Source organism: Syngnathus scovelli, chromosome 2 (assembly GCF_024217435.2).
Source record: "Syngnathus scovelli strain Florida chromosome 2, RoL_Ssco_1.2, whole genome shotgun sequence".
NCBI lineage: Eukaryota > Metazoa > Chordata > Actinopteri > Syngnathiformes > Syngnathidae > Syngnathus > Syngnathus scovelli.
The window spans coordinates 20,017,823-20,033,552 of NC_090848.1; the positions used below are offsets into that span (position 1 = coordinate 20,017,823).

Consider the following 15,730-nt stretch of genomic DNA (forward strand, 5'->3'; position numbering starts at 1 on the left):
GGAAAAGACAAAAGGCAGACAAACGACAAAACATGAGATGCACAGGAAAGTGAGACTTTTAAAAGCCAACACTGTCAGTAAAGGCAAGTATTCATTGCAAGTTGGTTTGAAGAAAAAGGACAATAAAGAATCAATTTAATGGAGACTGCTAATAACGGAGCCCACCTGACTACTTTCAAGCCACTGTAAATGGAGAGAATGACCAAATCAGCAGTTATAAAATTAGCCCATCAAGAGTGGTGGACAAATGGAGTAAGGAGCTTAATTTGCTATTACCCTCTTAAAGACAAACTTCCATTGCTAAGTGCGCACTGAAAGAAAATCTATACTTAATGCGGAGGTGATCATTTGTATCTAATAACTTCAGAATCCGAGGCTGAAAACCTCTGTAATTCTTCCAGTTAAAAACCTGTCGTGATCAAATCACACAAGCTAAATGTTGTAATGACTTGAAACGTTAATGCACTACAAAGTTAAATAGCATCAGAACATCAAAAGTTTTAAGTGCACAGCTTTCATCGATTCTATTATGTTTTCCTTTGAGGTGAACTTTAATTTTCCATCCGAGTATGCATTTCCAAGAATTGGAAGGGAAGTGGAGGAATTATCCATCAAACTGCATTAAACAATACATTTGAAGTGGGTGGCCTTGGAAAATGAATAAATATGTAAGAAGTCAGAGAAAGGGGGAAATAACTGGAGAGGAGGGTTCAATGACTTATCATCACACCTGTGGTCCCCGTGATTCAATGGAGAAGTCATCCCTCTAATAGGTTGAAAGGTTTTGATTACTCTTCTTTTCTTTTAGTGTTGAAAGATACAAAGTGATTGAGCGCCTTGCCAGGAGTAATTCATTTTGGCTAATGCATTGCATATACTGCGCACCCATTTCGATGCAAAAGCGCGACCGTTTAAACATGTCCGATGGGTGTTTGAGAAGCGGAGCAAACACACACAAAGCTATCGTGTCAAAGCAAATTCTTTTCTTATTCAAGTGGATTTGACTTTTCATTAGTGTGTGCAGATCGCAATTAAGGTGAAACCAAATTAAGTACACTTTATTCTAAGATGGTAGTACATAAAATATTTCCAGGCAGTCAATGGAGGACATTTATCAAAACTAACCAAATTTGCCAGTAAAAATTTGTTAGTGAACAGATAAAAACTACAGTTGTAACAATTAAGTGGTCTTGATGTACATGAGGGTCACAAAAAGGATACAAAAATAATAACTACATACTATCTGGCTAAAGGATTTACACTTTTACCCACATTCACTGACAACTAGGGTTGTGAAGAATGGAATCTTTATATTTCAATTTCATTTTAACGATATCTCAACATATTATCCATCCATCCATCCATCCATCCATCCATCCATCCATCCATCCATCCATCCATCTTCTTCCGCTTATCCGGGGTCGGGTCGCGGGGGCAGCAGCTTTAGGAGGGACTCCCAGACTTCCCTCTCCCCAGCCACTTCATCCAGCTCATCCCGGGGGATCCCAAGGCGTTCCCAGGCCAGCTGAGAGACATAGTCTCTCCAGCGCGTCCTGGGTCGTCCCCGGGGTCTCCTACCGGTGGGACATGCCCGGAACACCTCCCCAGGGAGGCGTCCAGGAGGCATCCTGATAAGATGCCCGAGCCACCTCATCTGGCTCCTCTCAACGTGGAGGAGTAGCGACTCTACTCCGAGTCTCTCCCGGATGACCGAGCTTCTCACCCTATCTCTAAGGGAGAGCCCTGACATCCTGCGGAGAAAACTCATTTCGGCCGCTTGTATCCGAGATCTCGTTCTTTCGGTCACGACCCATAGCTCGTGACCATAGGTGAGGGTAGGAGCGTAAATCGACCGGTAAATTGAGAGCTTTGCCTTTTGGCTCAGCTCTCTCTTCACCACAACGGACCGGTACAGGGTCCGCATTACTGCCGACGCTGCACCGATCCGCCTGTCGATCTCACGCTCCATCCTCCCCTCACTCGTGAACAAGACTCCGAGATACTTGAACTCCTCCACTTGGGGCAGGATCTCATCCCCGATCCGGAGAGGGCATTCCACCCTTTTCCGATCGAGGACCATGGACTCGGATTTGGAGGTGCTGACCCTCATCCCGACCGCTTCACACTCGGCTGCGAACCGTTCAAGCGAGAGCTGGAGATCACGGCCTGAAGAAGCCAACAGCACCACGTCATCTGCAAAAAGCAGGGACGCGATGCTGAGGTCCCCAAACCGGACCCCCTCAACGCCTCGGCTGCGCCTAGAAATTCTGTCCATAAAAATTATGAACAGAATCGGTGACAAAGGGCAGCCTTGGCGGAGTCCAACCCTCACTGGGAACGAATCCGACTTACTGCCGGAAATGCGGACCAGACTCTGGCATCGGTGATACAGGGACCGAACCGCCCTTATCAGTTGGCTCGGCACCCCGTACTCCCGAAGCACCCTCCACAGGACCTCCCGAGGGACACGGTCGAACGCCTTCTCCAAGTCCACAAAACACATGTGGACTGGTTGGGCGAACTCCCATGCACCCTCGAGGATCCTGCCGAGGGTGTAGAGCTGGTCCACTGTTCCACGGCCAGGACGAAAGCCACACTGCTCCTCCTGAATCCGAGGTTCGACCTCCCGACGGACCCTCCTCTCCAGCACCCCTGAATAGACCTTACCAGGGAGGCTGAGGAGTGTGATTCCCCTATCTCAACATATTATCAATCTATGAAACTTTTCATAGTGATTCTACACTAATTACAAATTCGACAAATTCTTTTCTGGTTTACTGTGTCTGTGACCTTTGAACGACAGATTTAAGGATTAAGTGTCACCTTTAAGGATAATTAAGGCCTTCATTTAATACAATTAAATTTAAGACACTTTTAGGTTCCCAGGGAAAGCACTTCAGAGGCAAGTAAATGAAAGGGCAATACTTATCCGCAAAGCCCCCACCACACGGAAAACAATAAAACTTTTGGGCCAAAATATAATGGCAAAACACATGCAGAAATGCAGCTTTGAGAGCGAGACAAAGAAATTCAGCTCTTCGAAAGAATTACATCAGAACAACAAAAATGAAAATCTAAAAACAGAAACACTCAATGGCGGTGTATTATGAAAATGTGTGCTGAGTGAGAGAATATTGTCACTTTACCGTAAATTTGTTTAAATTTAAAACCAAAATATGTTAACATTTCAGGTAAATTGAAATTTGGGGTAAACTTTATTTACTGTCAAAATATTATGGAAGCTATTTACTTGTTTCGGTTTTCATTCAACTTAAGACATGCTGATGACGTCTACGTCTAAAATTAAAAAGACAAAAAATTAAATAAACCTTCAACATGCTGCAAATTTGAGAAAATTGTATTTAAAAAAAAAAACATGCCTAATGGCAGTTGAACAAGGTTACGAGTTTTTTTTAATCTTACGCCAATATTTTGAAGACACCTATTATACCTGACATTACTAATAAAATATTGTGGTCATGTTAACAGCATAAGGACAACATCTTGGAAAGCCTATGTCCAGCTCAGCACCAAACTAATGAGGCACATGTCCATTTGTTTAGCGGTAGATCTTTAGGGAAAGGAAAAGTGCACTTCTTAGCAGATGACATAGAAGCTTTAAACAAGTTCCACCCAGACATCTCAATCAATTATAACCACATTGCACAGATTTTAGTCTTGTCTTGTTATTGACTTATAGATCATCTCAGTTATAGTGTTGGGTAGCACAACTGAGCTTTTAGGGGGGTGGGGTGGATAACATGACAAGATATCTTTACCTCTGTCACAATTTAAGACAAAAATAATAACAATTTCTACTGGTAAAAAAAACTAGTAAATTTCCTTTGATTTTATTTTTATAACTATTAAAAAAAATTCAAGCTCTACTTTCTCATGTGCTAAGTGCTTCACGTTAAGGGCAATAATCATTACAAACCAGATATCCATTAAAGTGTGAGGTGAAGCTGAAAAAGAGGCAAAAACTCAATCAGAGGAGCCGAGACCATTAACCAACACACTTACTGAGAGTGAAGTTGATGAGCGAACAGGATTACTGCCATGTTATTGAGTTTGAATTGGACAAGACTTGCTCTACACTGCACAAAATTAGAAATGTAATGCGTTGATTTGTGCTAAATGAGAATAAAATATATTTATGCTCAGACCACATGGTTGGGGAATACATGTAAGCGGTTGTATATATAATGAGGTGTGTCAGAAACGTTCCAGGACTGTTCTCACAAAATATATCAATCAACTTGTCGTAAAACATGTTTTCAGCTTTCTATGCTCCACATTCCATGCACTCCTTGAAGGGTTGGCGGCCCTCCGTAGCTCAATTGGCAGCGGCCATGTTGATGTAATCCACTTTTTCAAAATGGGCAATGTTCTCACCCAGGAACTGCTAGATGCTCAGGACATTGTGAGCAGGTGCTTTGCAACAATGAGTTGTTCTGCCACAACGCTCACCTCTTTTCAACACTGAAGAACGCAACAGAAGACGTGCTGGTCAATCGTCTGGCCCACACTGACTGAGGGAAAGTTGTAGTTTGGGTTGAAAATGTATACTTTTGTGATATCAGTCCTGGAATTTTAAGTATTTTCGCTATACCAGCTAGTAAAAACATTTAATTAATAAAAGAGATATAACGTGTATGAATTCATAAATACTGTAACTTTGAAAAAAGCATGAATCTCAAAATGAAATAGTGACAACAGATTGGCTAGAATGAACAGTTATTGGGATGAATTAACCCCTGATAGCGTTCTTGTATTGCCAACTAAAATTATCAAAAAAAAAAAAAAAAAACCTTCTGGATGAATACTAATATGAAGAATTATTAAGGCACACCGAGATAATTATTAATAAGCTCTAACTAGTTCCCCACAACAACTACTATACTTTTTCTCTATTTGGAAGCCACGAAACAAGTAGAATTTAGGTAGGAGGTGTAATGGAGGGGGCTCAAAGGAAGTCAGCAAGTATAGGATTCAGTCTCAGTGTGAATCAATTCATTCCCAATTACCCTGGCCTGTATATTCATGTTAAAGTGCCCCTGATATGATGACACACTAATCGCCATGGACAAAAATTGTATTAGAATCATCTCACATTTCCACCTTTAAACACATATTTGGAAAATCAAAAGCATGAGAACGTGAGAGACAGCAAAAAATGAAGCTATTAATTTTATGCTTTCTTTAGAGGATGTCATATGACTAAACCAAATATCATCCTGATACAAGAGCACATCTAACAAAAATGAAGCTTTAATAATTACTGTATTTCCTTTACTCACCTGACTGGTTGATGTGACCAACAGCGCTTTTTAACCATACAATCTTTTTAAAAGAGGGGTTTTTAAATGCCCTTCTAATTGTGACATGGTTCCCACCTTAATATGACCTTTAGCAGAGGAAGCAAAGCCTCATGGGAGCAGCTATAGAAAATTATTGACCCTGTTAGAGATCAGGAAATGAGGCGCATGCATGCTCCGCTTAGACACTATACAAGATAAATTGTACTGTACTGTACTGTACTGTACTGTACTGTACTGTACTGTACTGTACTGTACTGTACTGTACTGTTTTTGGTTATTATCAAGAAAAACATGGAAAATAGCTGCATATATTAAGAGCTATTTTTTGTTGACATATTTGTCTAAATAGAAATATCTTTAGTTGTACCAGGCATTAAAAATGAACAAGAAACTGAGGAAACAGATGCGATCTAAGATTTTATCCATGATTGTACCTTACCTCAACAGTGTGGCTGCTGCTGAACAACTTCTGTCACAGCAAAACACCAGTACGTACTTGGTTTCACTTTGAGTACTTTTTTTTGGGGGACAAAAATGTAACACTTCACAAAAACTATAACAGCTGCTTATATAACAATTGTGTGAAAACGGGTCAAATCAACCGGTTTTATTATAGACTTTCTAACGGGTGGAAAGGAAAAGGGTAAATAACCTTGGCAGAATTTCTGTGTCCTGTGCTCTTAGAATGTGGTCAATTTTTATTGAATGATGCCCAACGTTTGAAAATTAAAAGGTCAAAGTCAACATCTCAACACATGAAACACACAATGGAAAACCCAATTGACATTTAGGTTTAAAAATAACGTGTGTATCAGTGACAGCCACTGGCAAGGCTACGATCAAGATATCAAAGCGGGATTACGCAATTTTTTCAAAGAGGACCTAAACGGAAATCTGAGTTATGTTCCGTCTTTTCATACTGCATGTACTGACCAAACCTTCCATTTAGCTCAGTTTGGAAATCATCACTCTATCACCACAAATATGAAAAGGCTGAGTGATGAGAAGAAAAATGAAGGGTAAAGTACAGTTGATTCTTTACCACGGATTATGAAACAGTAAAACTACAAAGTCTAATACAAAATAATAAAACTGAATGTATCATACTGTTGATTTCTCCCAAAAATGAGAATAGAGGTCATGTTAACTAAAATTAACAAAAAATACAGTTTACCCGCACATTTAATGATTTATCTTGGGTCAAGTTATCCGATGACCAAGTTTTTTTTCAACTAAGCTTGTGCCTCAACACCTAGGATGATGGTTTGACATTCAAGTTTTACGTTAGTTATAGGTGCATTTACTTGGAACTGATATATTGATCGGGAGGCCGCTTATCATTATAAGAGTCAGAATCGAGAACCGTTAGGCACCTGAATTCAACCAAAGACCCGAAATCGTAACCGGAATCGTCCAAATTCAAACGATGCCCAACTCTGGTCCTGAGTGATTTGTGGACATCAGTAAAGGATGAGGTTGCTTATCATTCATTAGAATGTGATTCTGATAAACTGCACAGCACAACATATATGAAGTATGAACATTTGCAAACCCCCTCATTACGGACGGGTACCAATCCATGTTACTAACCTGGCCCCAGAGCTTGATTATTGACAACTGGAGTATTGATGAGCTCCACCCTTAACAGTTTTGTTAATGGTTTTGGAAAAATGACTCTTTAAAGAAAAAATATTTAAAAAAAAAAAAGTTTAGACAACATATTATGCACCTTATATATCTTTGATCTCCTTTCTCACTAGCAATTACATTATTATATTCATCAAGTATGCATTTTCACAACTAGAGATGAGCCATTTCGTTCTGCTGCAACAAAGGCTAATTTCTTTTTCTGTGTATAATTAGTTTTACTTATTTTACATGGATGTCATAGTAGGAAGACAAGTACATTCATTATTAAAAAAATAATAAAAAAATTCAAATTCTTGCTTTGCTGTTTTTCCAAACAAAAATAGCACTGATAAAAACAATGTTGAAGTACAGGATCCATAAGCAGTTTCGATAAGCCTCCCTACCCCGCATTCACCTTTACAGTTGCTGCTTATTAGTGACAATGTGGCTTTAAACATCTGCACATGCAAGTCACTTTTGGCCACACAGTCATCACATTTGAAAAGTAATGTGAACAACCACACACAAAAATCGGATTAACAAAATACACGATCTGAGCACTCGACACAGGACATTAGTATGACCATATGGCAATGGAACATGAAAGCCTGGCATTTTCAAAATTGTTCAGGTTTCAACATTGCTCTTATACCGAAAGGCTAAGTGGCTCAATTTGTATTTGTTTTTATTCAAACAGTCCCAAAACAGTCTTGTTTAACAAGGGTCTGACATTTCTTAGTGCGCAAATGCAATGTGGTGAGATGTGAACGTTTGGTTTTAAAAAGGAGCTCACAGAGGATCGATGGATAAAGAGGGAAGAGATTTGAACAAAAATGCTAAAATGGACCACAAATGCTTTTTAATTCAGGTAAAAGGCAAAAACCATGATCCGGGTGCTGCTCTAAGATATGAGGGTCATCCTATATGAACCCTTTTCGCTTTAGCAGTCAGGGGGGCAGTAGAGGAGTCACAGTGGAGCACAACAAACTACTTAGCCACCACAAAACATTCCAGCCTCTTCTCAGCTGCAATCCAGTAATGGATACTTCCTCAGGTCCTCAATTGGTCAAAATGTTTTCATACAATAATTTAATTCAGAAACACATTTACAAAGCAGGAGTAATCAATTTTAATTAGTTGATTTTTTTTTCATTCGCGTAAAATTTAATGTACTGCCATCGATCTCTTTTGTTCTTTAATGCAGTCCCTCTTTCCTGTAATTTGAAGCTTTCCTTTTTCTTTTTTTCCTCCAAACAGTCAATGATGACATTATGTGACAAACAGAATGTGCTCAGCAAAGGGAACAGACATACCAATGCAACTTTAGATCAGTGGAATGCACCCAAAATACAACTTGAACACACATGTGCAACAGATGAAAAACCTCAAAGTTTGAATGCATTAACAAAGCTTAGGAAAACTAAGGTCAATTGTAGGGATTAAACGTTTCATTATTTTGTGCACGCATGCGCTACAAGAGGAAAGCTTTGCATAAAGGTGACTAAAACATTTCGTTTGGTTACCTCCGTAAAAACAGATATTTCACCCGTTCGAATAATTGTTTTAAATTTCAAAAAGCATACTAAAATCATTTGGTACATCATGTACATTTCTCTGATTTCTGTGTTCGCTGGTAAAGATAAACCCGCAATAGAATGATAGTAGGCCAACATTGTCAAAGACATTCATGTTGAGATGCTTTTGAAGCCATGTGTTTTCACACACAAAAACAAACTGGTGAAAACCACTGTGATCAGGTGTGATTTTGAAAATCGAGTGGTAGAGCAGCCAGGTAGAGTAAACCACAACTGCGTTACTTGAGACCGACCCTGCACCGTTTGTTGTCCTTCACATCATGAAGGACCGGCGGGCTTTCGCATTCAATTAGCTGATTGAGGCAAAATGTAAGCGGCACCAGCAGCAAACATTGTGACGCTTGTGTCCAACGGACACACCACAGAAGTTGTGTCGCCCTGTCGGGATGACCGAGGCCTTCGTCACAGGCAAATTGCTGTGACAAGCCTATCGTCCACAGACTCAAGCTGGCTTGTGCGTGGCATCCTGTCACCTGCCAAATTAACTAATAAAACTACAATGGAGAGGCAAGTGACAGTAGATAGAAGCATCCTTTTATTGATCAAATTATTATTTCTTGAGTACGCCATGCCAACCTGGCAACATAGTGCTAACAAAGACAACCAGACAGATTGTGACATTCCCGTGACATTATAATCACACGTCAACCCCCTCACCAGTCAATAGGCCGAGCGCGCTAATTGTGTGTCCTGGATCACCAATTTCATGGTCTTCAAAGGGGGGGATGGAGGGGCAGGAATTGGTGGCATGACCCTCCACACATGGATGAGAGCTCCCTTTCCTCTCGGAGGATACAAGGCGAGGATAGTGTCAGGAGATGCATGCTGAGGCCAGAGTAGATCCAGAGAGGATTAACATCACCATCTACTGGTTAGGGGTGGTACATGCGCTTCCAAGGGGTGAGGGAAAGGATGGCGGTACCCTTGTGGCCTGTCTTTGACATAGACCTGTCAAAAACATTTAGACACACTTGCCAAACAATGGCATATCTACAGCGGCAGATAAGTCACAATGCAATTGCCATTGGGGGGGGGGGAGCATAAAACAAAGAGTACAGACTCCAGAAAAATGTTGGTAAATTCCTTTACTGGAGGCCTCCAGCTATTTATGAGGATCTGACCTATGGGAGTAAGATAAGCAATAAAGGAGTGTGGTGCTGACTGCATAGGAAAGTAAAAATCTTCAGGCTCGCAGAATTAGAAGTTATCTTTCATCTATTTAAGTCCCTGCCGGACTGCACCAACGCGACAGCCCGTCACATTGAATAATCATTCTTCATTTCAACCTATCTGAACCGGTCAGACTCCGCACTGATGATCTCATAGTTGTAAAATGGCATGAAGTCACATGCGTGGCGTTTTGTTTATACATGACACACCTTAGCATAATACACCTTTTCTCAGAAGTTCAGAGCCAAGTTTTAAGTTGTGGAGAAGATTGGAAAAAGAGTGATGAATAAGGATGAGTGCCAGAACTAGCACCGGCCCTATTGTATTCATGATATGATAAGTTTCAATTATGATTTCATATCTTTGTACTATATTTCTTTATTACTTCTAACATTTACCGGGCTTGAAATCTCGATTGAAGCCATTCCATACAGAATGATTTACCTCACGTGCAAAAATTGATCAATCCAAGTGGATAAATCTCAAAATATTGTATTATTCTACATACATTTTACTTTTTAGGGTAAAGGCAACTTTGTGAAAATTAAGTTTTTACAAAATGCGCAGCTAGCTTCCAAATAGCTATCTCAGCGCATAAGGTACAGTGAAATTTGTTTCTACCCTCATTAAATGACTGATTTTTTTTTTTCTTTACTAATAAGTTAAGTCCTAGTGGTAGTTGTGAAAAATCTAATGTAATGCTTTATGAAGCTGCAGACACCCTGGACAGTAGCTCTACACAAAATTAAAGAAGGCAAAACTGATGGACGACAAGAGGCTCATGTGAGACATGTGCAGGCTCAAGAAATCCAGGGTGTTGTGTTACACCAAAAGAGCAAAGTTGACAAGACCAAAAAGAAATGTCAATGCCCTGTCTCTACATTTGACTCACTTCCCTTTTCCCCATTGCGGTGATACTCAAAACCACTTTCTATAAAACATGCTTTCAGACAGACGATAAGAAGAAGGACAACTCAAATGAAGCGACATACCAACAGCATTGTGTTACAAGTCATGTTTGGGCTTTGGGGACAACCAAAGAGGACTTCACTCTTTCCATCAGTCTGCCAGAGCCACCTATAAAAAAGTATCCAGGTTGTATTTATTGCAGAGCTACTGCAATAAATACAATGTGGATTGCTTCAGTTCATGGTGGCAACAATACACACAGCCATCTATGATTCTAATCAAAGAGAAAGCAAAATACCGGTGCCAGGAGAGCGGCAGTAGAAAACAAATGCAATATTCATGTTAATCACTGCATTAACAAGACGTTGACAGTCTTGACAATCGAGCAATGATGGGGACGCCTAGATGTTGAATAATTGTTAGGCGAGCCAGAGGGGATGGTTGTTTTTTCCAGTGTTCCATGCCGTTTCACTCCGGATTTCCACTTGTGCTACAAACGGATAAAGTTTCACCACACAAGTTGAAAAGTGTGTTCATCATGCAGTCTGAGGTGGCCGCCTTTAAAAATGCTTTAAAATCCCACTTTGGGGAAAACTGAGTGTGGGGGGTTGAAAACATTTTTATACTCTACACAAAGGAGTTTTAACTAGACTCAACACTTTGAAGTGAGGCTAATTAGACAGCATAAGTCAGAGTGATGTGCTGTTTAGTTTTAAGATGATTTATTTTAAGATGATTATGAGTTTCATTTTTTGTTAACCTAATTTATTAGCACTCACTATCGCTATTTTAGATTCCCCAGATAAAGCCGCAATCTCAGGAAACCATACACAGAGAAAAGATGAAATCCCATTAGCATTTTGCTTTCATTATTTTTAATCAAAAACAGAAAACTGACACATTAATTAATAGCCATTACCACTTTTGCCACTCTCTCAGAGAAAACATTGTTGGGGGGGAAGCAATTAACTTCACAAAATAATGAAAAAAGGGGGTGAAAAAAAAAAAAAAACTAATAAATGTCTTTATACTGTAGGCCCTATAAAAGTAAGATGTGCAATATATTCTAGTTGTCATATTCCATTAAACTGCTATTACAGTCTTGACAGAACTATTAGTCACTACGTTAATATGCTGTTGTATAGTACATTATTAGTGTACAAGCTTGCTTTCTGCAACAATGCATTCATTTGCTTTCAAACAAGTCGATTGTTGCACATCTAGGACCTTTATTACTGACTGAGAAAGAGTCAAAAACACCAAGTTGAATCTCCTTTAAACCTCCCCTACCCTCCTTTTGTATAAAGTGCATTCACGTAAGCATAAATTCATAATTTACATTCGAACATTTCTTCGAGGTGACATACGAGTCTTTTGTCAACACGTGCTTTTCCACTATGCAGTCTGTATTCCATCTTTATGAATTACAGCTGGGATTGCAAGAGCAAATTATTTGATTATTTATGCATGTATGACTATACAAGGGGCTACCAAGGCAAACAAGGAATTACTTGATTGGCCTAAGTTCAGTTAACAAAGGAAGAAATACGACTGGTCGCTGGGCCAATCAAATGTCAACATGATTAAAACGGTCACTCTTAGTTCAAACATCTAAATTACACGGCGTAAAACCTTACGCATATGTATGATAAATACTTATTTTAGCACAGAGCTCATCTATAGCTATACACCCTTAGCAAGAACTATGGTTCTTTAATTAAAAATTTTCCCAAAAGGCGTTTTTTTTAATTACATAATTAGTCTAAGCAGCCTGTTAAGAAGTGTGGTTTGCAAAATGCACTGAGGGAAAGCCAGCATTTAGACAAAATATCTGGCACTGTGGGGGTGCTCACATACAAATTATCAGATAACTTATAAATGGGAGTGGGGGTTAGTTTAACAGAGTACTTATACCACATGGCACTCCTGTCTTTTTCCCTGTTTTCCACACTGAGTAGATATGCAGCAACTGTTATTACATCTCTGGATATGAGACAAAAAGCAGCAGGTTTAAGGTGGTGTCAGCTGTGAAGTTTAGTAGAGACATAAAAGATGGCGGAGGGGAGGATTACGTTTGCTATGTTAAATCACACTCAAGAAGACATCCCAAAAAAGTGAGAAATATGCTGACAAATAAAAAGGTCTCAGTACTTGAATTACCACAGTCATTTACCTATTAAAGTGAGGCTGCTTCCTGTCAATCAACAGCCATCACATTCTCATTTTGTGGCGGAAAGCAGACGTAATTGCTTCTCATACTAATCAACACAACTTGTGTAATTATGCCTTGAAAGTGACATTGGAGGCTGAGAGCGATGTGAACAGTCTTGACAGCGGAGACGTCTCCGATTCATCAGGAGATTTCCAACCTCGCTGCAAGGAGACGAGCCACTCGCCGACCAAGTCGCTCACTCTGGCAGTTTGCGACCGTAAACACAAAGAAAAGATGATAAATCAAGCGGAAGTAATTACAAAGCAGAAGAGGAACGAAGCCTCGGCTCGGTGAGGCCACTTTCCCCACAGTACTGGAGCAAAATGACGATGTACAATTAAATCAGTCTTCTATAATTTCTCAAATAAATACACTATGACAGTTCACTAAATTGTGGGAGAATGAGAAATTACAACACTGTTCCCAGACTGTTTACATTCCTCATCTCGCTGAGACAAAACACGACAAACGCATTTCAAAGCAAACGTTAAATTGACAAACGCATTTCTAAGCAAACATTGAATTTGGCTTGGTCACAGACCAAACACATGGTTGCCCAACAGACTTTTGTGTAAAATTAGCTTTGACAAAAACATTTTCCTGAGATACATCTGTAACAAGTCACTATGTGGCCTAACCAGCAAGGTCAAAACCGGGTCAAAAATAATTGCTGAAACCAAAGCGCCACAAAAGATGACACAATCCACACAAACGGCTTTGGTACTTTTCAGTGAATTAAAGGATCCCCAATTCACTCAATAAAAAGGCAAGATAAAAGGCTGTGTTGGTAAAGCAGATCCAAGTCCAGATCTGCAAAAGCAGAAACCACAAAATAGATCAAATTCATAAACTGGGCTAGAATCATCTGGCCTCATCAATTTGAATGATGTGGGTGGAACCAACAAAAAGGAGTTGCCAACTTCAAAAAGAAGTCAACTGGTAATTTTGGCACACTATTAGGGGAATAAGCTAAATGATTTCATCTGCAAACAGAGACAAAGAAAAGATTTATGGCTTATAAAAACAAGTTCTTAGAAATAAAAAAAAAAAAGCCTTGTCTGTGTCATTCCTCCTTCAATGCCTTCAAAGTCAGCTCATATCTAAAGAAATTCTCTTCCGATGGTATACAAATCAAGTGCATGAAAAAGAAAGGCTAAACAGGAAAAGCGAGTGTGATTCACCTCCTGCGTTCAACCCTAATGAGTCAAAAAGTGTGACCTGCGCTTCAACAAGAAGTCCCAGCCAGAAGCTGTAAACTCATTTTCCCTCATTCAAGGCAGCAATGTCGGCAGCAAGATGTGCTCTGAGCATGCACGATAAATCTGACGTGAAATCATAATCATAAAAGCAATTAGCTGACCCTGTGCCACTCGTCCTTGGACATGACAGTGAGAATTCATTCAGAGTCCTCTAAGGATGCTGGCTGCGGGGTTGAGTGGGGTGGGGTGGGGTGGAGTGGGGAGCGGTGGGGTGGGGTAGTGCAACACAGCAACAATAAAATGGAGGGCCCTTCCTGTATCATTAACCACTGAAACAAGCAGCGCATGATGCACCAAGACTGTTGTGCTGCAAAAACAACTCATACTTTTCAAAGACAGACTTGGCTTTTATCCCGCACTCAGAGGATTACGCTCGAGTAATATGTCAGAATCTACTCAAAGTGCGGTCATAGGTAATGCCATTTATTTAAGTCGCGTGTCGGAAATCAGGCAATTCCCCACTTTCACTTCCACACCCAGTAATTACACAGAGGCCAAACTAGTGCCTGCCACCTAGTGACCATCTTCCTCAATAATCATGAAATATCTCTGAGCCTCTTGCCCCCGCTCGGACCATAACTCTCCTTTACGGCAGACAACTCCAATAAAGGATTACAATTACAATTAAAGTAATGAGCAAAGAGGAAAAAGGAAAGATCTCTGAAGGTTCCCTTGACTAACTAAATGGTAGCCTAGTTTCCTGACAGAATTGAGTTAACATAGCAGAATCATCAGTGACTCCCAAATAATTAATTTGGAGAGTGCTGCAACTTGCAAGCCCTAAAATTTGAAATAATGAATATTAAAAAAATGATGAATGTGAAGTAGGAATTAACAGAGATGAGAACTTCCACGGTATTTTTTTGAAACTTTTCTTTTGACAAATCAGAATATTAGGAGAAGAAAATTACAAGAGCTGCGAGTAGCCATAAAGGGCCCCTTGAAAAACTGGCAACTTTGGGGTCCTGGCACATTGGGGAAATGGCATAATGGAGTAATGGCACATCACAAAATAAAGGAAAAATAATAATCATTTTACATCTTCATGCTAAACAACCACAGCTTGAAATTTTGAAATTCAAAATGGCCAACTTCCAGGTTAGTTTTAAGGTATGGGTCAAAAGACTTTTTCAGTAGGTCTTGGGCTGTTACAGGGGAACATTATATGGGGCGTTACTGAGGCATTTATTGTAAAGGGTATAATAACTCTCTAAAATATAGATTCTTTTTGCTAGGCCTGATATGTGTGCAAAAAGACAAACACCTGTTTGCTTGTGCATGAAAACAAAGTTTTTGGTAAACTGCCGGCAAAAATAAAAAAGAAATCCACAATGGTCATTTTTGGGGAAATACGGGTGCAAAAAAAAAAATTAAACACGAAATAATGTTGTGCCCATTGTGAAACATGGAGGAGGTTTATTTGTGCTCTGGGGCTGCTTTGCTATACATTGAATGGACTGTACAATGAACTCTAACGACAATTAAGACACTGGAACGAAACGTGATTGCCAGTGTCAGAAAACTCAGTTCAAGATGCAAATCATCGGTTTTCTCAAAGGATAAAGGTCCCAAAACACAGCTAAAAACTCCCACAAATAGCTCAAAACAAAACACTGGTTTATTCTAAAGATTCCT

At 39.8% G+C, this 15,730-nt stretch overlaps 1 protein-coding gene across 2 annotated transcripts in view; it reads right to left on the minus strand.

Moving 5' to 3' along the window:
* Nucleotides 1-15,730, minus strand: part of pex14 (peroxisomal biogenesis factor 14) — a 46,293-nt gene that overhangs the window by 25,418 nt on the left and 5,145 nt on the right. The window contains exon 3 of one of the 2 annotated variants that reach the window (XM_049754041.2): nt 5-13,037. The exons of the other annotated variant lie outside the window; for it this stretch is intronic. Within the exon in view, the coding sequence (XP_049609998.1) occupies nt 1,412-2,503 (1,092 nt within the window). The 5' untranslated portion in view covers nt 2,504-13,037 and the 3' untranslated portion in view covers nt 5-1,411. Of the gene's footprint in view, nt 1-4; nt 13,038-15,730 lie in introns of those variants that run through there. 2 annotated transcript variants of the gene reach the window in all.